General features: G+C 43.9%; 1 protein-coding gene across 1 annotated transcript in view; it reads right to left on the bottom strand.

Moving 5' to 3' along the window:
* Positions 1–279: 279 nt before the first annotated feature.
* LOC134566013 (uncharacterized) overlaps positions 280–27,194 on the bottom strand; it is a 610,813-nt gene continuing 583,898 nt past the window's right edge. The window contains exons 2-8 of the mRNA XM_063425728.1: positions 25,600–26,446; positions 24,743–24,923; positions 22,521–22,719; positions 10,152–11,945; positions 2,700–3,546; positions 1,843–2,023; positions 280–621 (exon numbers count right to left, since the gene is read on the bottom strand). Of these exons, the coding sequence (XP_063281798.1) occupies positions 418–621; positions 1,843–2,023; positions 2,700–3,546; positions 10,152–11,945; positions 22,521–22,719; positions 24,743–24,923; positions 25,600–26,446 (4,253 nt within the window). The 3' untranslated portion in view covers positions 280–417. The remainder of the gene's footprint in view (positions 622–1,842; positions 2,024–2,699; positions 3,547–10,151; positions 11,946–22,520; positions 22,720–24,742; positions 24,924–25,599; positions 26,447–27,194) is intronic.

Here is a 27,194-nt window from a genome sequence, read left to right as displayed (position 1 = left end):
GACAGAGTCACACTGTTCAAGTGCTGACAGGCCCCCTGGATATTCATTACCATTGGGTGGTCCTAACAGAAAGGGCCCCAGATGGATCCCTGAATGCAAATTTTCTCCAACCAAAAATTATGCAAGAGGGCATGACAGGACCAGATGACATGTGATACCACTATGAGTGCCATGCAGGATTAGAATCTACTGAGGAATACACATATAGCCAGAATCTGGTAGACTCCAAATAGACAAGTATATTGAAACTATAAAGAGACAGCAGATCATAGAACACATTTTATTAACCAAAACATGACATTTCAGCTAAACATTCAAAGCCATTTAAATTAGACCGTGAACAGAACTGTTGCCATCATGCCCTTATCAGGTGGCATGCAGGAGGATTCCATGGCAGAATTTGAAGTCATATCCATCTCATGGTTTGTAGTCTTCCTGGGTGACCATCAGATTATAGTGTGTGACCCCTTTCCATGTTCCCTGGATGGTGGTCTCATAACCAAACAAGGTGCGGATCTTGGCACAGTAAGGCACATCCATTTCTCCCTTGGTCACAGATGCCACCATACGTATTGAATGTCCACCTTGTACCTCCACATCTGTGCTGGAGGAGAAGGTAGCCTGCAGAAGAAGTCAGATATTTGACACAATTTTAGGACAAAACATTTAGTATGAGGTTACCTTTCTACATTTGAACATGCATTAGATCCTGGATTTCATACAAGACATTTTAGGCCCAAGACCCATGAAGAATTTGACAAATATCAGACCATTGTTCTATATTTATAATTGAACTGCACAAGAGAAACTGTTCTGAAGTCAGTAGATTATTTTGATGCCATTTACCCACACAAGACCATACAGATTCACATCACTAGATTACATGTCTGACAACCTGTAGGAACACTTGGCTAAAAGTCTAAACACACTACATTGATGGTCAGTACTATGGTGGAGAGGTATTACAGCCATCTCCCATTTGGGAAGTCTTCTGTAATTTAGATTCAGTTATTACAAGAGGACACTACATTAGTGCACTGAAACTCTTCACATGCAAAGTTCTTAGGTAATGGTTTCCTTGCCTGATCCAGCTGAAGCTACCAATAAGTGATGCTGCCATGATAAATAGCCAGGGAAAGAAATTTACTGGCAAGTATGAAATACCATTTCGGTATTGTTAGCCATTTAATACAAGATTCTCATTTGCTATCCTTAAGTGGAATTGAAATATGAGACCGCCAAGTTTAAAAAAAAAAAAAATTAAACACACCCTTTCCCAATTTTGCACCTTTGGTTAGAGACCCTAAAATACGATCCTCAAAAGAGAAAAAGAAAAATTTATTGGATCAAAACATTGCTCATGTCTACCTCCATATATTATGCAAAAATGATAAAAGATGATAGGAGGAGCACAAGTATGATTTACAGACTTTTCAACTATTTATTGCCTATATAGTGTTCCATTTTTTTATTGGAGTCTTAATTTAAATACTGCCCTTATTTCCAGTAGTGCTTGGGGAAGGTTTGTGGGAACGTAGTTTATAGCAGGGGTAGGCAGCCTTCAGCACTCCAGATGTTGTGGACTACATATTGCATAATGCTTGCAAATGAGGGGAGATTTTGTCCACAACATCTGGAGTACTGAAGGTTGCCTACCTCTGTATTAGAGCATTGGTGGCCACATTACCATCACAAGCAGTAAGTTTAGTAGGCAAGTGAGCTGGGGATTCCTTAAAGGGAGATCTCAATCTTTGTAGTGGGTCACAAAGCATCGGAGTTTACAGTTTAGGTGGTTTTGTGTAAGAGGTGAATGGTTATACTTTCAGAGTATAAACTCTTTACCTGGGTTTCATTGGTCTTGGAGAAGTTCCAGGTATGAGTTGTGCTCATATTGATGGAAATCTTTGACTCTGTTTCCCCTATGAACGGGACTCCAGCTTTAAAGCTCATCTCTGCACCAACAGAGACTGTGAATCCATGTTCCTGGCTGAAGGTGCTGCTCTCTTTCATGGTCTTTGAGAACCTAAAAGAGCAAGAAGGCACATAACACTGGGTCAGAGGTGTAACTAGAACCCCTCACCCCACCTCATTAACCAGATCCAGCCCGTCCAATTAGTAGCATGGTTGTGGGGGAGGAGGGAATAAGTGACAATTCGAGGTTAGTGTGATAGGTAGGGGAGAAGGGCAAGAATGAATTACAGGCTTGGGAAAATTAGTGTGGTGTGATTGTTACAGACACATGCGCATACACTTAATGACAAACAAAATGTTTTAGTCAACCTCCTGTTTTCTACCTTTTAAGGGCAGTAGGAGATGCATCACTGGTGTCCAGTGGCAGCTTCGAATCAGAGTTCCCACTCTGACTCCTTCCTCTCCTCCCTTGCAGTGCTCCATCAGCTAGGGGGAAGAGACTGGCTGTCACTTGCTCCCATGCTGAGCACATCACAGCAGGCCCGGCCACACTGTTAGTGCCGCAGTGTGGACTGGACCCCTGGAAATACATTGCATTGGTTGGCCATAAGAGCATGGGCCATTTGATGGGCTTTTCAAAATGCTGCCTAGGTTGTTGCACCATGCAAGCCGGGGTGCACCATATGGTGGTCGGGCACGGTGGTCACAGGGCAGCATGGAAGGTCTGCCACTGCATGGGGCAGCAGTTCATGCACAATGCATATTTCCCATTATATGGTTATACTTACGAGAAAGTGTGCTTTAATGGAGTGCTGCTCTTGTTCACATAGATCTGGCTCTGCACCACCTCTGTGCCTTGGGATAGGACTTTTCCTGAATCTGGAAGGAATTCAAGGCTCACAATGCTTTGGATGGTTTTATCAATTGTGAAGGAAAGGAGGGGGTATTGATTGTAATCCCAGCCCAGATTCTGTGCATTCTTCACATAGCTGGTATTATCAACAGTTGGGGCTCGGCCTTTATAGATGTTGCCATTCTTTGAATCCACACACCACAAGTCAAACTCTGGGGAGAAAGCCATGAAGTGGGTCAGGATGCACCAGCCTCCATTTCCAATGGTTGTGCTGGAGCGAAGCCATTCATCATTTGCTTTGGTTGGGGGGCTTCTCATCACAAGCTTGTCATCCTTTGTCACTGCATACAAGATGCCTTTAGGGTCAAAGAAAAGGGCGTAAAAGTCATTCCATCCGTCGGTTCCTATTTTGGTGGCTTGGCCATAAAGCCAGGACACATTTTCATTGCTTGGTGCTGGACCCTTGTAGAACTCCCCATTCTTGGTAGCTGCATACAGAAGACCATTTGGATCAAAGAAGACAAATTTAAACCTATCCCAGTCAGATTTGCCAACTCTCTTGGCAGTAGAGAACCAGTCCACGTTTGGATTTGAAGGCATAGCTCCCGTGAAGAGTTCTGTACCACGCACAGCAAACAGCACCCCTTCTGGGTTAAAGGCAAACTTACTGACATTATTCAGCTTCCCTACAATGTTTGATCTGGCCCCAAAGCTATCCAAGCGATCTTTAGGAGGTAATCCAGCTCTGGCAACATAATCCTTCACAGCAAACAGGAGGGTATCTGGAAGTCAATAGAAGGTTATAGCCACTATCAGACAGTAAATAATACAACAATATGACAGTAAAACATGGGGTTTGTGCCATAAGATATTGTAATCTTTGGCACTTCAGATGTTATGGAGTGCATTTCCCAGAATGCTGGCAAAGCATCAGGGGAGATTTAATCCACGACATCGGGAGTGCTGTAGGTTGGCCATCCCTGCTCTAGAGTGATTTTATAGAGTTTGATTCTTGAAGAGCAGGTTTTTAGAGGACATTCTTAGAGAAAGCCTCTTTGTGAGTGACAGTGATGCACAGATAACTTGTCTAAATTCATATTTACAGAACTGAAGGTTTCCATCAGGAAGTCTGGCAGCATTTATATGTCACAAATTTGGAACAGCAACATACACGATTCCTGCTAGAACACACACTTCACATGGTTAGAGGACCCCAGAGAACATTAGTGGCTCCTTATTAGCATTAGGAGAGCCAATAATGTGCCAAGGTTAAACAGAGGGCTTTGATAACCCACTTGGGGCTTTAAGCACACTATTAGCAGGCACCATTTATACACAGCCAATATAGTATTGGCAGCACTGCCACCTGCAGTCATTACCCAGGTTTGAAGTGACAACAACACCAAGAAATGAGAAGTAGTTTCCAGCATGAATATTTGGATTTCAAGCCAATATGCCAACATTTCCTATATCTCCCAAAAGGCCAAGGCTTTAGTCCTGTTCTGGTTTAGCATTAGGAAATTATTCTCAGCATGCTGTTAAACCTGCAAAACCAGTACACTAGGCTGTGTTGGTTATGGAGTACTCCTTTAAAAAGGTAACACCAGCCACCATGACCACTTCAGTGATCATGATGACAGAAGCCACATACCACCTACCACCAGCAGTCCCAGAATAGGACACTGGTGGGAGGGGAGTAGGAGAGCAGACCAGTGATTTTGTTGCATTACTGGCTACATTAAAAGTTGCAGGACAAGACCCAAAATAAGTACAATATTGCTACATTTGGGAGGCATGGAGTCAGTATTTGCAGGGTTTCGGGTTTAAGTCAGCGTATCTGAAATTTAAAGAGTGAGAGCAAATCTAAAATCAAGATAGCCAGACAGGAAAAGGGTTACCAAGTTCTCAGATACTGTTCAGTAACAGTGTTACTGCTATTGAAAACATTATGAATTGCAAACAGTTCTCACTTCAGTTTGTAAGCCTGTAAGATTTTTTTTAGTATCCTGGGTGACATTCGTCTATCAAATAGTGGCAGTTAGGAGCTACCAAGAACATTACAGAAAAAGCCAGTTATGAAAAAGAGACAATGGTTTTGATTCCTCAGCTTCTCAATATTATAAACACAATTTATAAGTAAGTGGAAAAGATTAGGGAGATACAACTTCTAATCCATGGAGAAACTAGCAAACATTAATCTCTGATCAAAATCACCACAATTAGAGAGTAAACTTGTTTAGCATCCCTTAAACTTCACTTTATTCTACAGTTATCCCTTACCTGGTGTATCCATTATAACAGAGAGATCAGAAATCAAGCTCCCAAATCTCTAGTCTCCCAGAAAAGATCCTTCTTGTTTCCTCTAGGAGTCTCTGGCTTGTGTAGTTCAGGTTTAAATTGATCTGCCTCGGTGCATTAGCTTTATAGCCAGGACCCCTCCCTAAACACAGCTGTACCTGGTTAAATGAGTGTGAGAATGATTATCTGGCAGGGGAAGAGTTAACATTTTACACATGTGTGAAGTCATCCCATTACAGCTAAACTCATTTGGGAAGTTATGTATAAAAATTAATTTATTGTCTTCACTGTTGCTCCAGATTTTGCGAATACATCTATTTCTTAAAGGTACACTCCACAGTAAAAAAAAAGTTGAACATTTAAAAATTGCTATATAGTAGATACACTTCCAATGAATACATTTATTTGTACTTGCAGTCATTAGAGTATAGCTAAAAAGAGCTAGCAAAAGTTGCAGTTCTTATGACTGGCTCACCTTTCAGAGTTAATCCGTTCATGAATGGTTTCACCCCAAGTCTGTGTTCCAGCGCGAGATCTCTCAGCCACTAGCGTACATACCGACCCGTGTATGTACACCAGCCTATGTTTTGCCGGCCTTTTCTCCTGGGGAGCACAGAAGCTGGCCACCTCTGCCCTCCCGAGGCTTGCAGTGGCGTCAATCTGCGGGCGGCAGGCAGGCGGGCAGGTCGGGCGTGAGGGAGCATTCTCCCCTGAACTCTGTCTGCCCAGCTCCCTCGCCGGAATATGACGTCACATTTAAATATCTGCTATACCTTTCTGATTGGCTGAGATCGCTCTTGACCCCAAAACGTGCGCATCGCGTGCATGACATCACATGCACTCCAACGTCGTCAATCACGTGAGCGGACGTCGGGGTATAATTAGCTGTGGATCCGCAGCGGCCGGCGTCCATTAACATGCCGGAAGTGTTATTCATGAAAATGCATGGTCGCTGAAGGCAAGGTGAGGAAGAATATGCTACAAGAGGCTGGATTAACCCTCAGTGAAACATAGCAGTTTCTCTGAAACTGCTACGTTTTCAGCTGCAGGGTTAAAACTAGAGGGACCTGGCACCCAGACCACTTTATTGAGCTGAAGTGGTCAAGGGTGTCTTTAGTGGTCCTTTAAGTTTATGTGTATCTGCATGCACTGGTTTACATACCGAGGTCTCAGGGGTTGCAGCCCTGTGACCAGGTGCCCACAGCCATGTGTTGTGGCCCCGGCTCGTGCAGTGTAAGCGCCGGGGGGGGTGCCCACGGATCAGTTTTCGCACTGGGGCCCCATGGATCGTGTGTACGCCATTGTTTGTCAGTTAGGGTTAAGTAGTATGGGTCTCCATACGCTTGAAGGGAATTGATCATTAACTATTTTGTGTGCATGTTTGGTGTATCACTCTGTCCAGGTAACAGGACTTATGAAACTCTCCATAGAAGTGTTTTTCTAATCGAAGGTGAAGCCCTGGTCTTATAAAAATTATACCAGGCTCATTTAGAACTCCTAGTGCTCACCAAGGACCATCAGCACCGCACCAGACACCACAAGCACTGCAGACAGCATGAACCGCCGCAGCTTGGTTAGGGTCTCGCCATCTCATACCAACCCTGGACCTACGACAAGGCTCTAGGATCCAGTGGATGAACCTCTCTTCATTCAGAGAGTGGAGCAGGAACAGCTCTTACAAGAGCTAGTGATTATCCAAGGGAGTATGATTATCATAGCAATCCCTTGTAGTGATATAGCAGTTCCCTACAACACGAGAGGAGGCTGCGAGTTGAGGGTAAGAAGGTCTGAGAGTTTAATGGTACAGGTTGGATTTTTATACAGTTTTTCAGACGAGAGGCACACCCACTGTACCTGATGGAGGACAGGGACGTAAACCAATGAAAACAGTAATAAACAATACAACACTCCCACATACAGTAAACAATCCCTCCCCTCTGCCTGTGATGTAATAAAGGTAGTTAATGCATTAACTTAATTATCCACAAGCAGAAAAAACACATTTTTATAAAGTCCCATAAGTACCCCAAAACGCAACATAATCCCATTACATCCCCTGATAGCTCTGATCTGGGTGACCAACATATCCAAAAATAACCCAGATCAGATCAGGGGTTCAGAAATTCTATGGAAGTCAGGATTTCATGCCCAAAACAGTTCCAAAGAATCGCGGCTAAGTGCCGCTGGAGGACCAACCAGGAACCGCAAGGTTTTCATGACGAAAATAGTTCCAGGGCATTTACGGCTAAGTCCCCCTGAAGTCCATTAGCAGTTTTAGCCCATGTGAACAAGATGGCCGCCACCACATGTTCGAATGGCGGCCACTTCGACTGTTCGGGAGTCCAAAGAACTAATGCTTAAAGTCCCAATAGGCACAATTAGGGTCTCTCAGCCAAAATAAATTAATGGGGCCATAGTCGCAGGGTGAAAGGCTGGCAAGTAGTCCTCTCCAAAGTCCAGTGGTGAAGTGGCTTTCATCACAGTATGTTTACCGGCATAGCATAAAAATACAGATCTTTGAATTCTGTACTTACATGGGTTTCTTTTGGGCCACGGAATATGCATTTTTAAGAATTATTAAAATTTATTAACAAGCCGTTGAAATTATTAAAATTTCTCTGGGACTTTGATTTGGACGTCACTTTAAATTATAAAGGGCTTTCTTAGCAGAAGCAATAGTTTTACACTTACCAAATTCCTTGATTATCTCAGATTTCATCTTTGACCAGGACATTAGCTGCATACCTTAAAGAGCTTCTAGGTCGATACAACACATTGAATCAAAGGTCCATGTAATGTACTATTTTTTTATGGATGTCATCATACATGCCCAATGAATTCACTGCTCCTTCCAAATGATCTAATTTGTAATATCCATTCATTATAGTCAATTTACATTTTTAGATATTCATGTAAAATGCCCAAGGGAACATATTTCAGTTCTATTAACCTATTCTCACAATCTAATTTAGATGGTGTCCTGGATTCAGACATATTTCTATACACTGAATTAATCTTAATAAAATAAACTCTTTCCTATAGCTAATATTGCATGAATTACATAAATAGCAATGTCTCCAAATTACTATGTGAAATATAATTTAAACTAATTATCTCAGCGGTCTGTCTCCAAACTGTGAGGATATTTATGGGGTGATAAATATAAAAAATAATATATTCATAAAATGATAAAAAAATAATGTAATAATTTTTATTATATCAAAAATTTATATATTGGCACTGTTCCCCTTGATTGATTGAAGTGAAGAGTTACCCACTATTTTAACCTTTATAGACATTGGAGTATGTTTTATTAGAGAATTTGTATTTCACACATTAATAACAAACTACTTTATAATTTTTTTATAATATAAAAATACAATTTATTTGGATAAATTATTAATTATAATAATAATAATAATAATAATAATATGTATCATGTGTGACAATAATCAGTGAATATTTAGGTATAACATAAGTATACAATATGGCAATGATTTTAACACAATTACAGATAGTGCAATAGCAACCGTTAGATCCACATAGATGCAATTTTCAGCATGATTACTACAGAACACTTTCAGCTTTGAAATTAGCTCGACATTCCTTAACACAGAACTTCTCACAGCATCTCAACAACAGCACAGCTTAAGGTCATAACACTTTTTGCTGTTGGTTTGAATCACACCGAATTTACTCACGCACTGCTGGCTACAATTCTCACAGGAAAAACATCTTTAATATTGCAGCTAACAAATTAAATATTTCTTACATAAGAAATTAGTTTAACCAGAAATCAGATCAGCGTTTATCCAGATATATTTTTGCTTTTAGTAAAAAATTATTAATTTAAATTAAATTAAATTAAATAAAACCAGCATTTTTACCAGCTTTCTTGGTAGAAATTATTTAGGCTTGGAAATATATTTAATTAATGGTGTATGCAAATATAAGTAGAGAATTGTGAAAATAGGAAGTTTTCAAGATGTCTGAGTATTCCAGACTCATTAGGAAAAAGAATGTAAGAGTTTTTCAAAGTTCCAGAATTAGTTGGAAGAAATACAGAGAGATAGGTGTGTCCAGCTTTTGGTTAATGATCAAAGACCAAAGACCTTCTTGCTTCTTAACTATTACTCCAGATCTCAAACTTAAGACATTGTCTTAGGCCCGCCCCAATTTTTAAAAGAAAGCTTCCCTACACATTCTTTACATCACTAATTTAAAGGCTAATGAAATCAAGTGGGTGTATCTTTCTTTTTGATTGTCTTATAGACTTCAGTTAATAGATTGCGTTGTAACACCACAAGAAATTCTCATCAAGAATTTCAACTACCACTTTGTATAAGGGGTTAATTGAATTTTGTGATGCATTTGATATCATAGTCTCTTATCTTTATGGTACAGTTCTTCAGAGATCTGTCATTCTTCAATGGATTTTTGGTCCTTTTCTTTTGGCCATAAAGTGTGATTTTGACGTATCTAACCTCTCTTTGACCTTCTCTTACAATAGATCCTTTTAGAAATCCATTACATTTAAAAAGTAAAATGTATACGGTATTACTTTAATATTATCTATTTCTTGTAATCCTGTGGGTGTTTGTTTTTACATTTTTTTTATTTATACTGTCTCATTGTGTGAAACTAAATGTAGTACTTAGTAAATTCCTTTGCTCAAGGTTTGAATGAATAGAGTTACAGAGAAATCAAATGTGTCTGTCTTTGCATTTTTGTTACAAAATGGAGTCACATCTGCTAAGTGGTGACTTACAGTATGCATTTTTAATTTCTATCTTAACACAAAATGTCTGCCAGGGAAAATATACTGACAATTCCCATATATAGTCCAGACAGGAGGTGGGCCTCTCGGTCAATTAGGGGAAACTGGAACACCAAAGGATTGGTAGACCAATTCAACTGTGCAAAGTAAGTATGGTCAATTGGATGTGGACGTGGGGACAGCACACATGAAGTCATAAATCCCACAAACCACCCACTTCATGAAGGTGTCAAACATTCAAAGTAAAAGCATGAAATTGAGCATCCCATAGAATTCACCTTCAAAGAAGCACCCCAATAAATGATGACACACCGGGTGTACTGTAAGAATTTACACTGCATGCCATGAAGCTTCCAGCAGTTGTGGTGCCGCTGGCTGGTTGATGCAGTGTGGGAATCCACTGTTCCCCTGAGGAAGGAAGCAAAACTTTCTGGCGTGACATGGGTTGAGTCATATTGGTAACCAGAGGACTACATTCATCTGGTCCCAACCCATGGATGGCAGCATAACTATCCTTTGGAGGAATTGCTTGTCGTACCACCACCAGATTAAACCCCAGTAGATGAGGCAAGTGATCCATATGAGGTCCCGGTAACAGAAGAGAGCTGAGCATACCTATATGTACCTTTTGTCCTACTTTCAGTATACGGTCCCTAGCCCCCTTATTATACCAGCGCTTCTGTTGCCGTTGGGCCGCCCGCATATTCTCCCGAACCATTTCGGTCAGAGCCTGCAGACGGTCCCTCAGCTCCAGTACAAATGTTACTACAGGGGTACCTGTGTCTCCCATATCTCCTTCCCAATGCTCCCGTACCAGGTCTAGTGGTCCCCAGACCCGTCTCCCATATAGCAGTTCAAACGGGGAGAATCCGGTAGACTCCTGAGGTACTTCCCGATACGCAAAGAGCAGGTGGGGAAGGAACTTTTCCCAATTCCGACAGGTCTCTGTGAACGTGATTAGCATTTGTTTAAGGGTGCCATTGAAATGCTCACAGAGGCCATTCGTCTGTGGGTGATAGGGTGAACTTAGTATGGGCTTTAACTCCCTCCGATACCCTCTTAGTGTGGGATCCTCCCGCTGGGCTTGCCCAAAGTCTCGAGGGGTACCCCAGTAGGATGTATGGTCAGGGTTAACTGTCAGGGGTTTATTGCTTACCTGGTCGTCAGATGAAGGGGAGGCCTCCATAGCTCTGGACTGCTGCCGTGTAGTGACAGGTAACGCTCCTTCTGGGCTGGGTGCTATCAATTGGGACATCAAGAACCCTAAATCATTTCCCAACAATACTTCGGCTGGTAAATCTGGCATGATGCCCACTTCAACAGACTTGGCCCCAGTACCCCAAGCAATGTGTACTCGAGCCGTTGAAAGTTTATGTATTGCCCCTCCGGCTACCCTTACAGCAATGGTGCGCTCTGTGTGCTGCAAAGGTTTGACCCGGTGAGGTTGTACCAGGGTAATAGTAGCCCCGCTGTCTCTCAGCCCTCTAGCTTCTTGTCCATTTAACTTCACGGACTGACGGTGGTGAGACCGGTTATCTCCAGCAGTTTGTATGGGATTCACTTCATGTAACGTGGACCAATTTTCCGTATTGTTACTGGGCGACCCTTGAGCAGGGGGGTTGTAATCCTCTTGTACACAGTGTGCAGCTGCTTTTGTTGGTGCGACTGGTGTTCGCCCCCAGCGGTCTGTAGCACGTTGCGGGCAATTGGGTTTAATGTGTCCCACTTGCTTGAACCCATAACACATGGGGGCGGTCTTTTGATATCCAGTGGTTGTAGGGTTGCTCACCAGTGGGGTTACCCTGTGCGGGGTAGCTATAGGACCAGTTGAGGGTCGAGATCCGGTGAACCCTCGATTTCCATCCAGCCGTCTGCTCTCGTGAAATTCGTCTGCTAACCTTGCTGCCTCTTCCATGGTCTGTGGCTTCCTGTCTTTGACCCAGTCTCTAACCTCAACTGGAGTGTAGTCATAAAACTGCTCTAGCAGCATTAATTGTACTTCATCTTCTAAGGTAGTCTTACTGGCAGCACGTTGCATACGAAATGCCCACTCTGTGTAGGAATCCTTGCCTTGTCTCCTGAGGGCCCGAAATTTCCTTCTGTGGGCTTCAGGAGTAACAGCGTACCGAGCTAACAAAATCTCTTTTATCTATTCAGAATTTTGTATATCCCCATCTGGCATGGCTCTCAATGCTTCTGCTGCTCTGCCTGATTAATACTGCAGCCCAGTTAGCTCTTTCTAAATCTTCTAACACACATTGTCTCTCAAAATCTTGTAAATAATTGTCAATATCCTTCTCACCTTCCACAAAGCTTTTAAATGCAGCGTAGTTGATTTTGTGCGGTCACCCCATTGTAGATCCAGATAGCGACAATATATCCACAGTAGGTGATCTGTCTCTGGTTTCTTGGGCTTCCCAGGCATCATGTGCCTCCATGGCTTGTGCCAAGATCTGCACCACGATCTCCGGTGTAGGGTTAGGTCCTACCAGGCTAAGTCTCTATCCCTTTGGAATTCTGTTTCCTCAGCATTCGCCAATTGTTGATCGCTGGTTTAACTGCTCTCCAGTAGTTCGGCTATTAGCGTGGCTTTCGGTTTATTGCTTGCCACTATGCCTCGAGCTTCCAGCAGTTCTTTCAGCGTTGTTCGTTTCAAGCGTTCGTATCTATGCGCCATTCACTACTTGTTTCGGTTTGGTACATCCGTTAGGGAGAAAATCCCGCCGCTTGCCACCAGTGTAAAGGATCCTGTTAGCTCTGTAGTACCGATCCTTGCAGCTTCTCCCAAACTCCCAGCAGAATAATAACAAAGTAGTGATTATAGCTCCCAATTGCCCCAAACATGAGTCGAGACTTCATGAAGGGGTAAAACGATCTGGTTTATTGATGGCCAAACTCAGCCCTTTTATGAGGGTCTCCCAGCAAGGAAACTCCCACAGGGGACCTTGTGGAAAACCGTGACAAAATATACAGAACCAATCAGTTTACAGTACAATTATTAAATACACCCACAGTAACAGTGCAACCACTCCTCTCTATCCTGGAGATAATTAACTTAAGTGGTTGGATAGAACCTAATTATCTCCAGGTAGAGAAAAACATGTAATTTTTACATTTTGACAAAACTGTATTAAAATCCTTAACTTATATTTCACCGAACGTAGTCTCCATGTTCCACATACCCCCAGATAGCTTGGATCTGAGCACACAATATAGACGAATAGCGCTCAGATCCCACGAACACAGTTCTCAATATCGTCGAGTAAAGTTTTTAGTTCACCGGTTGTTCAGAAAATTGAATCTGAAAAGAGTTCCATAACTGTAGCTACCTGGGGACGGTATATCTTGTATAGTAGGCAAATCCCGAATGGTAAAGTGTTCAGGAGCTATTAACCGAAAGGTTGGGAACTTGATAAGCGTCAGTGGTGTACAGCTGAATAAGTGTCCGAAAACAGTTCCAGAGGATCGATGACCATCTACCGCTGAGCGTTCGACGATTTTAAAATGGCGACCACCACGTGTTCGGCAAACGAACGCGGACCACAATTTCATCAATTACCTTGCGGTTAACTGCAGGGTCTGGGTGGTAAATTAGCTGCAAACGACCTCGGTGGGAGGTCGGGTGGTTCAGGAGTTTGCTCGGTTCTTTTACAACTACACGAAATAGCCATACACACAAATATTTAGACGGAATGCTGTTTCTCTGAGTCTGTCCAAACAGCGATTTTGTTACAGGAAGGAGCTCGGGTGCGAGGCCCTGGAAGTTTTTCAGGTACAGTGTAGAGAGAGAGACTCCCCAGCGAAGAGAAGTGGTTACAGGAACTAGTAGCTCTGTGGATGCACCTCCTGGGAGAGCAGCCCCTGGAGGAGTGGGTGATGGAACAGGAGGACCTGATCTGGAAGGATTTGGGGCTTACCGGGCGCTAGAGTGGTACGCAGCCCAGCGTGACCAGTGGATGGCCAAGGATAGTGTGCCAGAGGGTGAGGACTATAATGGCCCTGGCCTGTTATGGGAGGCCATTGAGGAGGACATTGATTTTGGAAGTCCAGCAGAGTTTTGGCTCTTTGATATCCACAGTATCAGGGTAGCCCTGATGGATCTTCATGGAGATGGTGACCTGAGGCTAGACCTGATCCATCTTGCCACCATGGAATGGGAGCTAGAGAAGGATTACCAACAACTGTTCAGCTTGGCCCAGCAACAGGGCCCAGCCCTGCAGGGAGTGGAGAAAACTGGTCTTACTCCCCAGCGGCAGTGTACCATGCAGGGAGAGGAGTCTTCTCAGGGGCAGCCAGAGTCACAGGGAGAGGAGATGATCAGTCCTTCTCCCCAACAGCAGCAGCTTTCACTGGGAGTGGAGACAACCAGTCTCACTCCCCATTGGCAGCAGGAGTCACAGGGAGTGGAGACAACCAGTCTCACTCCACAGTGGCAGTTGACAGATGTTACACACAGCAAAGTGGAACTACCAGGAGAGAGCATGGCACAGTAGGCTACCAGGTTAGCTGTGTGTTTTTTGGGTGGGCTTCCTGACTAACTCAGGTACAGACCAACAGGAAGTCTGGTACCTGGTTAGTCTTCCCTTGGGGTGGGGGAGAGGGGAGGAAGATCGGTGGCAAATGTGCCTATACCATGAGCTCTTGGAGGAGCCTGCTAGCTAGCCTCCTGCCCAAGAACTATGGGCCCTATCCAAAGACCCTGTTTGGGAGTTAAATCTCCCCAGCCACCATTAGCAGCTTTACCTGGGTGCCCCTGGTTCGGCACTTTCCCTTCATTCAAATAGAATCGAACACTAGCTCGCTGGTGGCCATTCGGATGAAGAAACCCACGAATTGTCCTTAGCCACGATCGTCATGAAACTAAATTTGGCATGAGGACTTTGTGGGTTCCCGGTTACCTCAGCTGGACTTAGCTGTGAATGGCATGGAACCGTTTTCGGCATGAGGTGAACTTGTGGCTCCTGGACAACTTGGTCCAGGATTTTGAACGACTTTGCAACCCGGTAGGAGAGCTCTTTTAGGAGGGAAGGTGCCTGAGACTAACGGGCACAAACACTACCTAAGCCAGCCAGAGCACCCTATATTTCGGACGCAGGAGCTCCCTAAAGTTGATCGGCCAAAGCACCAAATGCCTTGGAACTGTTTTGGGCATAGGACCACGTGTGTGGCCGCTCAGAAATTTAACACAGTGGCATTTCCCCTACACTGCATGGATCTGAGTGCTATATAGAGAATTTGGGTGCTCAGATCAGAGCTATTTGGGGATGTATTATTTGTGGGGTTATTATGATGGTTTTGGGTATTTTTATGTTTTATGTTTGCCTCTCTGTTCCTGTAAAATAATTAGCTTACCGGTCTTTAACGCAATTGTGGCGGGACACCGCCACTATGTACCATGCCCACTGTAAATGCCTATGTGGATGCCTTGTATTTAGGGCCCCCGGTGTCTATTCCCACCATTTCCCCTTATATTCTATGGTTATTGTTTTCTTTGTGTGTTTCCCCTTGTGTTTTACAATGTATGATGCAGCTCACTTTTCAGCCACGTGGGGGCATTCTGGCACACGGTACCCTGTGTGCCGGATCACCCAGCTATTCCATTTAGAATGTGTGGTTAGAATGTTCACACCTCGCTAACAAGGTGTGAAAACTGCAGACCGCAAAGTAACGAGCGCGCGTGCTGCCCCTGGGTGGCCGCCAGTTCATATAGCCGAACGCCACCACGGGACAGCATTTGTATGCCAAACTAGCCTGCGCACCATGTCTTTTGTCCCCCTTGTTGGGGACCGCTCTACCTGCTCCCAAGGGAGCTGTAATCATTTGTCCCCTGTCCCCTATCTGGGAGCTACGAGGCTAGGCTCGTGGCTGCCCAAGAGAATGCTCTCTACGGTGGATGCCTGAGTGTGGGTATCCACCGGAGAGAGGGATGTGCGCCAACATGGAGTCCCTGGGACAGTGGGACAGTGAGTCGGTCTCACGGCCGTAGGGTTCCTGCTGGCCGTATGGAAGTCTGTGCTGACCAATGGGAGAAGGAGAGCCCATTCAAACTGGGTTTGCGCCATTCTTCTGGTTGGTCGCCACAGGTAAAGTGCCGATTGGTTGCGGCAGGGAGCGGGTGACCAATCAGAGAAGGTGCGCTTGTTCAAATGGGGTTTCGCGCCCTTTCCCCTTATTGGGCGGCGAAACCCCATCCTCCCCGAGCAACGATTGGTGCAGCCGAATTTCGCACCTATCCTTCAGATTGGGTGGCGAAACTCCTTCCTCCCCTGAACACTGATAGGTGCGATTTGGTTTGTGCCCTTTCAGCTGATTGGCTGTTGCTTGGATTAGGCACAAAGTTTGAATTCACTGGACTAAACCAAGCAACACCACGGAACTAATTTCAGGGATGTACAGAGCCTTGAGCCCAAGACTTTTGACGCTGTACATCCAATCACCCTGCTTTTTGCAGGTAGCCTAGATAGAGCTAGCCATGTAAGTCCTAACTCTGTAACCCTTTCCCTTCCAGGGCGCCGAGCCCCGAAGTGTATCCCCCCTGAATGTAATGTGATTTAAAGTGTATCCCTGTGTACTGTTTGGCATCTCCTAAGGCAGGAGATGGCTACCTGTAACCCAGCTCCCTCCTGTCTGGGAAGAAGGGAAGTGTATTATGTGGAATGGAGACCCCCTGCAGGGGTCGGGTCTGTGCGTAAAAGAAGCCTGTGTTCTATAAAGAGTGTTACTCAGCCTGGTGACAAGCCAGTGTTTAAACCTCCAAACTGTGTGTCATCCTTTTACTGGAGGGAAGAAATATTTAACCCCTGTGTCTGCTGTTGAAAATAGGGGAAAAGTCCTGGTAGGGACTAGGAGCTTCCCGGGCTGCGTGTCGTCTCTGCCTTGGAACTTCATACTAGGAAATCGTTCCGCTACAGCAATTATTTCCCAGGCATAGATTTATGGGAGGGGTTTGTCTTGCATTGAATGGAGACCCCATGCTGGGGGCCGTGTATTAAATAATAAATCAATTCCTTGACACCCTTAGTCTCGACTAGTGCAGGAGAGCTCTAATCACTAAAAGCTGGATCCAGGACCCTGTTCCAGAGTGGGAAGTGATGGCGAGACCCCAGCCAAGCTGCGGCAGCTAGGGGTTGAAGTGCTAATGGTTTCTCAGCTATAACTAGGGAGCATGCTTTGTGGAGGTACCTGTAGAATATTGCATATTCTATGTTTCTATTGATTATTTATAGATGTCTGGATTGACATAATTAACAGATGGTATCAATAAGTCACAAGGTTTTCTTGTATAAATATTCTTGAATGTGTATCGGGGTCTTGTCCTTATATGCCCAGGTTTATATTCTGACATCATTATGGTCATATCTATATAGTAACTGAACAAAGGGACACGAGGTCTCTCTCGGCTCTTTTTCCTGTACAGCTATATAACGATGTAACTCTCCCTTCAGGTGTCCAGCAATTACCATCTACTGTTGAACATCCATGATCATGTAACATCCTTTGTTGTTTTATTATGTATTAGTAACTGAGACTAAACCATAAGAAACCGTAAGTCAGTTTGCGTATTAGTACTTTTCATTAAAATAGACGTATATTAATGTAGCGAGCCTTTGATCCAAGACTATATATACAAAAGCCATGTATATTAATCAACTGGAAAAAGACACAGAATAAACAAAAATTATTACAGTAGCCAGTCGGGGTCCCGAGGCGGGGGGTGGCAAAGAGGCGTCCAAAAAGGATGTAGGGTGCCTGATGTGCTATGACCATAAGACTGTTAGTGTATTTGGTTCAAGTTCTACCTTACATTTGCAGTAGCATTTGGTTTGGCATTTCATTTTGCATTTTTTGGGGCTTTTGGAGTCAGCGAGTTGGTTAGCTCTAATCAAGAGGGGGGTAGAGTCGTTCACTGGTGTGACGTTTCGGTGGCCAGGAATAAGGTTGTCCTTCATTCCAAGACTGATGTCAGGGTTAAGGATAAGGATGTAGAGTTGTCTGCTTTTCCTAGGTCCCCCTTGCCTGGTTGGTGTGGTGGAGTGATACTTGGGGAAGTGGCCAGTGGGGAAGGGTTCCTTCCTTGTCCACAAGGACGGGTACTCACTTACTCCCTTCCAATTTTTTAGGGTTTTTCGACTGGGCTTGGGGAGATTGGAATTGTGCCTGGATCAGTTTGGAATGCATTTGTTTCATATTGGGGTTGCTACAGAGGCGACACGGTTGAGTTTGATGAGGTCTTGGTAAAAAGAAATGGCAGGTGTGGTTCCATTCCTACGTATGTCTGTTAAGTTGGTGTAATGAGTCATGGGTTGAATTCTGTTGCTTACGTTGCATTCTTGTCTCCCTAGGTCATGTTGCATAGATCATTGGTCATTCTTACATCTTCTGGACAAAGAGGAGAGCCGCAGCTCATTTTAAGGATCAGCAGCTGGTGTTAAAGTGGTTTGGCTACAGAGGGTTCGTGTAGAGAGACGTATGTTAGGAACTGTTTAATTTATTGAGAAGGGCTAGACGGCTAAATTTGTTATTTTTCAAGCTGGGGGTAATGATCTGGGGCTTGTCCCTCAAGCTAGTTAGATGGATGAAGAGGATGTTAATAGGCTTAGGCACTTTGTCCCCGGTGTCACTGTCGGGGGAAGATGCATAGTTTAATTGCCAGTTTTGCTTGAAAGCTAGGTAGGGAAGTCATCAGGCATAGGGAGTTGGAGGACAAGTTGCCTGGTTATTTTCGTCAGGATGAGGTGCACCTCTCTGAGGTGGGTTGAGATTTATTGAATCTGGATTTTCAGGAAGGGCTGAGCAAGAAGTTGTTTTGTGAGGTGGCGGAGCTTGTGGTGGGGTTGGTGAGGTGAAGAAAAAGAGGGGATGTGGTCTTTGGAGTTAAGAAAGGAGCAGGGGGTAGATAAGAGCAGTTGGTTAAATATGAGTTTGTTAAATGTACAGTGTTCACTTATATACTGTATATATTCACGTTTTGATTTTGCACCTTTTTTTTCATTTGTTGAAAAAAAATCTATTATGGGGTGGGTTGGCAATAAAGAGAAAGGGAGGGGAAAAATTGGAATCCAACCTTTTTCATAAACTGTGTGACCGCAAGCTGCATACAAAAAATCATACATGCTTCAATATGCAGTCACACATATTGCGTTGCCTGCAGGGGAAGAAACTGATTACATCTGTCACCAGTGCGCGCTTACGATGGACATAATTTTTCACAGAACTCACATTAGACACTCTGAAACAGGCTGCCTGTGTTTGCCTGGGGCACAAATACACCGAAATACTTTTTGAATCAGTAGACAAATGCATCTGTCCAAAGTAAATATTGTCAATTGGGTGTAGACGTGGGACCAGCACACAGGAATTCAGGACCTGGGGAGATAGCGCAGCTAAGCGGACAAGGGCACATGTAGGAGTGTGGGGATAGATGCATGGGATTGGTTGGGAAAGAGTCTGTGGGTGGGATTATGTTCTGTGTAAGTTAGTGTGGGGGAGGTCTTACCTCAGTGCCACTTGGGATTCGGGCCAGCAAACAGCTTCCCTCCCGCCCGCCCTATTAGTATATTTAGTCACAGCTAGCCGGGGGTATGTCCTTGCCAATTGAGTTTGAGGTTACGTTTAAGTATATGGAATGAGATGAACAAGTTTTTTAAGGTCTCAAACCTCCCCTGCTTCAAAGGTTAAACTTTAGGTTGCCTGAGGTCTCGTGCCCATCGAGCGTGGATAAGGTCGGCTGATGGCGGGCATTGGAAGATATGATTTTTATGACGAGGGGGGAGGTGAGAGAGTGGTGATTAGGAACCACTCTATGTTTATTGGCAAGGACGGTCCACTGTATAACACTATGTGTGGAGTTATATATGTTTATTTATGTCTAACGTTTTGGTTACAGAAAAGAAGAGATTTAATAAATAAAGTTATGGATGTGTTATGCAGTAATTTAGTTGTGATAATAAATGCTGTGGCCTGTTTCATCCATACTAAGTGGTCTGTCGTTAATGGGGGGTTGAATGGGGTTAGATTTTGTTCTAGGCTGCATCGCGATTCCCCACTACGTACATACAAGACATCCCACACACCACCCACTTCATGAAGGTGCCAAACATTGAAAATAAAAGCATGAAATTGAGCATCCCATGGAGAGGCACAGATCCACATAGAATTCACCTTCAAAGAAGCACCCCAATAAATGATGACACACCGGATGTACTGGGATTAGCTGAAAAGCCGATTCCAGGTTGGTTGTTCCCCCTTAGAGCCCCTGGAACTGCAGTCCTAACTGCGAACTGCTTTAATGTTACAAAACTTTGCATGTATGTGCTCAGTAGCCAAACCCCAATAGGGGTAAGATAAGTGATGAATGAGTCAGAACTTGCACAGATACGTAAGGTGAAACACAGATCTTGGAGGGGTAAGGGAGGAGAGTAAAAATGGCCCAGCCATCCTACTCATTGCTATTTCCTTATGCAATTTCCTTTCCTTATAGCTATGTAATCGTGAACTGATCTCAGGTTCTGCAAAGACGGGGGTACTCCCTGAATTGAAGGGGGATCTAAAAACCAATGCAAAAGCTGTACAATAAGTAGCCACCATCCTTTTCCTATAATGGCTTAGCTAGGGGGCCATTGTGACGACGTCCACATTTCCCTGTTCTCCCAGGCTGTGGTGACATTCTGTCATCAAACTAATATGGTGACCAGGGGTCATGTGACCAAGCTCATGTATGCCTTTCTCACAGTGGGATAAACTTTACCTTTGATATGGTAATTCAATACCTTTACAGGTCAGGAAAGAGATAACCACTCCCCCCCTATCGCCATTCCTTTCTTTTCCTTCTTGGCTGTGCTACTAAGCAGTCCCTTAAGCAGACATGGGCTAATTTTTATCATGGTGAACTGTGAGTGGGATCTGGTGATTTTATAAGATTTAGTTATTGTTAGTTAGGTTGTTGCTGTTGTTGGTATAGTTAGTTAGATTGTGTGTCATTATTTGTATGTTGTTGTTGTGTCTCTGAATAAATATTTGTTAAAGTAGACGGACCAGAGATTATATGTGTATGCGTACATAATAATTTATAGAGTTTGGTAATACACCACACGGGCCTTGTGCGCTTGATGCACCTGGACATGGTTTGAAAGCTACCGCACTCTGAACACTCACGCTTGAACTTGCAGGTGACTGAAATTACACTGCAGGTCATGAAGTTGCCAACAAGCTGTCTATGCACCCCTGGCTGGTTGATGCAGCAAGGGAACCCACTGTCCCTCTGAGAAAGAAAGAAAAAACCCTTTCTGGTGTGACATGGGTTGAGTCATAATGGCTAAAAAGCAATTGTTTTATAAAGACAGAATACAAAATTAAGTATTTGTTAAAGTGTTCTGTTGCATTGACAAGACAGATTAGGCATCTGCCAAATGATCAAGTGATGTTTAGCTTTGGCTATGACCGGTCTACCTTGAGACTATGAACTAATTTTTGTCAATTATCCAAACTATTTACTGAAAGTGTAAGATGACAGTGCTAAGCATGCATCTGCTCCTCCCCCCCACCCCCGCCATAAAAACCCTGATTAAAGCCAATAACCTTACAGATCTGATTTGAGACTGTTGTGTGTCAGTCATTTCTCCAGAGATGCTGATAGGGGTGTTTGTGCTGGTTGGAGTTCCAAGGATGGTCTGCAGCTGAGCATAATCCCAGGGGAAGATTTTCTGCTGTAACAGCCACCCTTTGGAGGAATTTCTTATACTGCCACCAGCTTAAACCTCAGCAGACGAGGCAAGTGATCCACCTGAGGTCCCAGTAACCGAAGGAAGCTGAGCATTTGCTGGGGTACCCCACTAACACTCACCCGGATCAAAGTCCAGCTCCAACACCCAAAAGGTCATAGAGAACTCCGTGAAGCTGATTTTTCCTTATAGGGCTCCTTACCCTCCTCTGGGGTACAATACCTTTGCCCTCAGGGCAGCAAGCATGTCTTCTATGCCCATCAGGCTGTGTTATTATATACTCAGAGGCGTAACTTACAACCAAAGGGCCCTGGTGCAAAGATTGCACTGGGCTGAAGAGGGTTCATGTGGCAGGGACGCACAGGTAAAAATGTTTTAGTCACCCTCCCCTTTCCTACCTTTCAGGTGTAGGACAGTGAATTCCCCTGTGTTCCAGTGGCTCAGGCTGATGGGAGTCAGTTCCCACTGACTCACTCCTCCCTTGCAGCACAGTGAATTCTGGGAGGAAGCTATCAGGGCTGTCACTTCCTCCAAGCAGCTGACAGAGTCACACTGTTCAAGTGCTGACAGGCCCCCTGGATATTCATTACCATTGGGTGGCCCTAACAGAAAGGGCCCCAGATGGATCCCTGAATGCAAATTTTCTCCAACGAAAAATATGCAAGAGAGCATGACAGGACCAGATGACATGTGATACCAATAGGAGTGCCATGCAGGATTAGAATCTACTGAGGAATACACATATAGCCAGAATCTGGTAGACTCCAAATAGACAAGTATATTGAAACTATAAAGAGACAGCAGATCATAGAACACATTTTATTAACCAAAACATGACATTTCAGCTAAACATTCAAAGCCATTTACATTAGACCGTGAACAGAACTGTTGCCATCATGCCCTTATCAGGTGGCATGCAGAAGGATTCCATGGCAGAATTTGAAGTCATATCCATCTCATGGTTTGTAGTCTTCCTGGGTGACCATCAGATTATAGTGAGTGACCCCTTTCCATGTTCCCTGGATGGTGGTCTCATAACCAAACAAGGTGCGGATCTTGGCACGGTAAGGCACATCCATTTCTCCCTTGGTCACAGATGCCACCATGCGTATTGAATGTCCACCTTGTACCTCCACATCTGTACTGGAGGAGAAGGTAGTCTGCAGAAGAAGTCAGATATTTGACACAATTTTAGGACAAAACATTTAGTATGAGGTTACCTTTCTACATTTGAACATGTATTAGATCCTGGATTTCATACAAGACATTTTAGGGCCAAGACCCATGAAGAATTTGACAAATATCAGACCATTGTTCTATATTTATAATTGAACTGCACAAGAGAAACTGTTCTGAAGTCAGTAGACTATTTTGAGGCAATTTACCCATACGAGACCATACAGATTCACATCACTGTATTAAATGTCTGACAACCTGTAGGAACACTTGGCTAAAAGCCTAAACACACTACATTGATTGTCAATACTATGCGGGAGAGGTATTACAGCCATCTCCCATTTGGAAAGTCTTCTGTAATTTAGATTCAGTTATTACAAGAGGACACGACATTAGTGCACTGAAACTCTTCACATGCAAAGTTTGTAGGTAATTGTTTCCTGTCCTGATCCGGCTGAAGCTACCAATAAGTGATGCTGCCATGATAAATAGCCAGGGAAAGAAATTTATTGGCAAGTATGAAAAACCATTTTGGTATGGTTAGCCATTTAATACAAGATTCTCATTTGCTATCCTTAAGTGGAATTGAAATATGAGACCGCTAAATTCAAAAAATAAACACACCCTTTCCCAATTTTGCACCTTTGGTTATAGACCCTAAAATACCATCCTCAAAAGAGAAAAATAAAAATGTATTGGATCAAAAGATTGCTCATGTCCATGTCCATATATTATGCATAAATGCTAAAAGATTGAGGAGGAGCACAAGTTTATGATTAACAGACTTTTCAACTACCGTATATACTCGAGTATAAGCCGAGTTTTTCAGCACATTTTTTCTGCTGAAAAAAAAAAACAACTCTGCTTATACTCGAGTCAATAGTCTGTATTATGGCAATGTTCATTGCCATAATACAGACTGGGGGCTGCAGAGATGTTACTTACCTCTCCTGCAGCTCCTGTCAGCTCTCTCCTCCTCCGCGCCGTCCGTTCAGCTCCCAGTGTAAATCTCGCGAGAGCCGCGGCTCTCACGAGACTTACAGTGTGAGCTGACAGAGGGAGCTGACCGGACGGCGCGGAGGAGGAGAGAGCTGACAGGAGCTGCAGGAAAGGTAAGTAACATCTCTGCAGCCCCCACAACCCCCCACTGAACTACCAACCCCACTGGACCACCAGGGAAGGAGCCCCCCTCCCTGGCCAGCTAGCAAGCAGGGAGGGGGGAACGAAACAAAAATAAATTAATAAAATAATAATTAAAAAAAAAAATAACATTACAAATAAAAAATATGAAAATTAAAAAAATAATAAGTAAATAAAAAATAATGAAAAAAAATAATAAAATTGCCCACCCCCCCCCCCCCCCCAAGGCTCTGCAACACACACGCTGCACTCATACACACACTGCATTCATTATATACACACACTGGAAATAAATATTCAATTAATATAATTTTTTTAGGATCTAATTTTATTTAGAAATTTACCAGTAGCTGCTGCATTTCCCACCCTAGTCTTATACTCGAGTCAATAAGTTTTCCCATTTTTTTGGGGTAAAATTAGGGGCCTCGGCTTATATTCGGGTCGGCTTATACTCGAGTATATACGGTACTTATTGCACATATAGTGTTCCATTTTTTTATTGGAGTCTTAATTTAAATACTGCCCTTATTTCCAGTAGTGCTTGGGGAAGGTTTGTGGGAACGTAGTTTATAGCAGGGGTAGGCAGCCTTCAGCACGCCAGATGTGGACTACATATTGCATAATGCTTGCAAATGAGGGGAGATTTTGTCCACAACATCTGGAGTACTGAAGGTTGCCTACCTCTGTATTAGAGCATTGGTGGCCACATTACCATCTCAAGCAGGAAGTTTAGTAGGCAAGTGAGCTGGGGATTCCTTAAAGGGAGATCTCAATCTTTGTAGTGGGTCACAAAGCATCAGAGTTTACAGTTTTGGTGGTTTTGTGAAAGAGGTGAATGGTTATACATTCAGAGTATAAACTCTTTACCTGGGTTTCATTGGTCTTTGAGAAGTTCCAGGTATGAGTTGTGCTCATATTGATGGAAATCTTTGACTCTGTTTCCCCTATGAACGGGACTCCAGCTTTAAAGCTCATCTCTGCACCAACAGAGACTGTGAATCCATGTTCCTGGCTGAAGGTGCTGCTCTCTTTCATGGTCTTTGAGAACCTAAAAGAGCAAGAAGGCACATAACACTGGGTCAGAGGTGTAACTAGAACCCCTCACCCCTCATTAACCAGATCCAGCCCGTCCAATTAGTGTTACACAGGGTGAGTGGCATGGTTGTGGGGGAGGAGGGGATAAGTGACAATTAGAGGTTAGTGTGATAGGTAGGGGAGAAGGGCAAGAATGAATTACAGGCTTGGGAAAATTAGTGTGGTGTGATTGTTACAGACACATGCGCATACACTTAATGACAAACAAAATGTTTTAGTCAACCTCCTCTTTTCTACCTTTTAAGGGCAGTAGGAGATGCATCACTGGTGTCCAGTGGCAGCTTTGAATCAGAGTTCCCACTCTGACTCCTTCCTCTCCTCCCTTACAGTGCTCCATCAGCTAGGGGGAAGAGACTGGCTGTCACTTGCTCCCATGCTGAGCACATCACAGCAGGCCCGGCCACACTGTTAGTGCCGCAGTGTGGACTGGTCCCCTGGAAATACATTGCATTGGTTGGCCATAAGAGCATGGGCCATCTGACGGACTTTGCAAAATGCTGCCTAGGTTGTTGCACCATGCAAGCCAGGGTGCACCATATGGTGGTCACAGAGCAGCATGGAAGGTCTGCCACTGCATGGGGCAGCAGTTCATGCACAGTGCATATTTCCCATTATATGGTTATACTCACGAGAAAGTGTGCTTTAATGGAGTGCTGCTCTTGTTCACATAGATCTGGCTCTGCACCACCTCTGTGCCTTGGGATAGGACTTTCCCTGAATCTGGAAGGAATTCAAGGCTCACAATGCTTTGGATGGTTTTATCAGTTGTGAAGGAAAGGAGGGGGTATTGATTGTAATCCCAGCCCAGATTCTGTGCATTCTTCACATAGCTGGTATTATCAACAGTTGGGGCTCGGCCTTTATAGATGTTGCCATTCTTTGAATCCACACACCACAAGTCAAACTCTGGGGAGAAAGCCATGAAGTGGGTCAGGATGCACCAGCCTCCATTTCCAATGGTTGTGCTGGAGCGAAGCCATTCATCATTTGCTTTGGTTGGGGGGCTTCTCATCACAAGCTTGTCATCCTTTGTCACTGCATACAAGATGCCTTTAGGGTCAAAGAAAAGGGCGTAAAAGTCATTCCATCCGTCGGTTCCTATTTTGGTGGCTTGGCCATAAAGCCAGGACACATTTTCATTGCTTGGTGCTGGACCCTTGTAGAACTCCCCATTCTTGGTAGCTGCATACAGAAGACCATTTGGATCAAAGAAGACAAATTTAAACCTATCCCAGTCAGATTTGCCAACTCTCTTGGCAGTAGAGAACCAGTCCACGTTTGGATTTGAAGGCATAGCTCCCGTGAAGAGTTCTGTACCACGCACAGCAAACAGCACCCCTTCTGGGTTAAAGGCAAACTTACTGACATTATTCAGCTTCCCTACAATGTTTGATCTGGCCCCAAAGCTATCCAAGCGATCTTTAGGAGGTAATCCAGCTCTGGCAACATAATCCTTCACAGCAAACAGGAGGGTATCTGGAAGTCAATAGAAGGTTATAGCCACTATCAGACAGTAAATAATACAACAATATGAAAGTACAACATGGGCTTTGTGCCATAAAATATTGTAATCTTTGGCACTTCAGATGTTATGGAGTGCATTTCCCAGAATGCTGGCAAAGCATCAGGGAAGATTTAATCCACGACATCGGGAGTGCTGTAGGTTGGCCATCCCTGCTCTACAGTGATTTTATAGAGTTTGATTCTTGAAGAGCAGGTTTTTAGAGGACATTCTTAGAGAAAGGCTCTTTGTGAGTGACAGTGATGCACAGATAGCTTGTCTAAATTCATATTTAGACAACTGAAGGTTTCCATCAGGAAGTCTGGCAGCATTTATACATGTCACAAGTTTGGACCAGCAACATACACTGTAGAAGTGTTCCTTTAAAAAGTTACTCCAGCCACCATGACAAATCACATACCACCTACCCAGCATCAGCAGTCCCAGAATAGGACACTGGTGGGAGGGGAGTATGAGCGCAGACCAGTGAGTTTGTTGCATTACTGGCTACATTCAAAGTGGCAGGACAGGACACAAAATAAGGACAGTTTTTCAAAAGTCATGACAGTTGGGAGGCGCCCAGCCTTTCAGTTTAAGTCATCTTCTTATCTGAAATTCATGGTGGGGAGAAAAAAAAAAAAAAAAAACCCAATCAAGATAGCCAGACAGGAAAAGGGGTTACCATGTTAACTGAGATTCCAGTGTTACTGCTATTAAAGGACA

This window comes from Pelobates fuscus, chromosome 6 (assembly GCF_036172605.1).
Source record: "Pelobates fuscus isolate aPelFus1 chromosome 6, aPelFus1.pri, whole genome shotgun sequence".
NCBI lineage: Eukaryota > Metazoa > Chordata > Amphibia > Anura > Pelobatidae > Pelobates > Pelobates fuscus.
The sequence above is the reverse complement of the archived record's forward strand: the minus strand, read 5'-3'. Positions and strand labels throughout refer to the sequence as shown.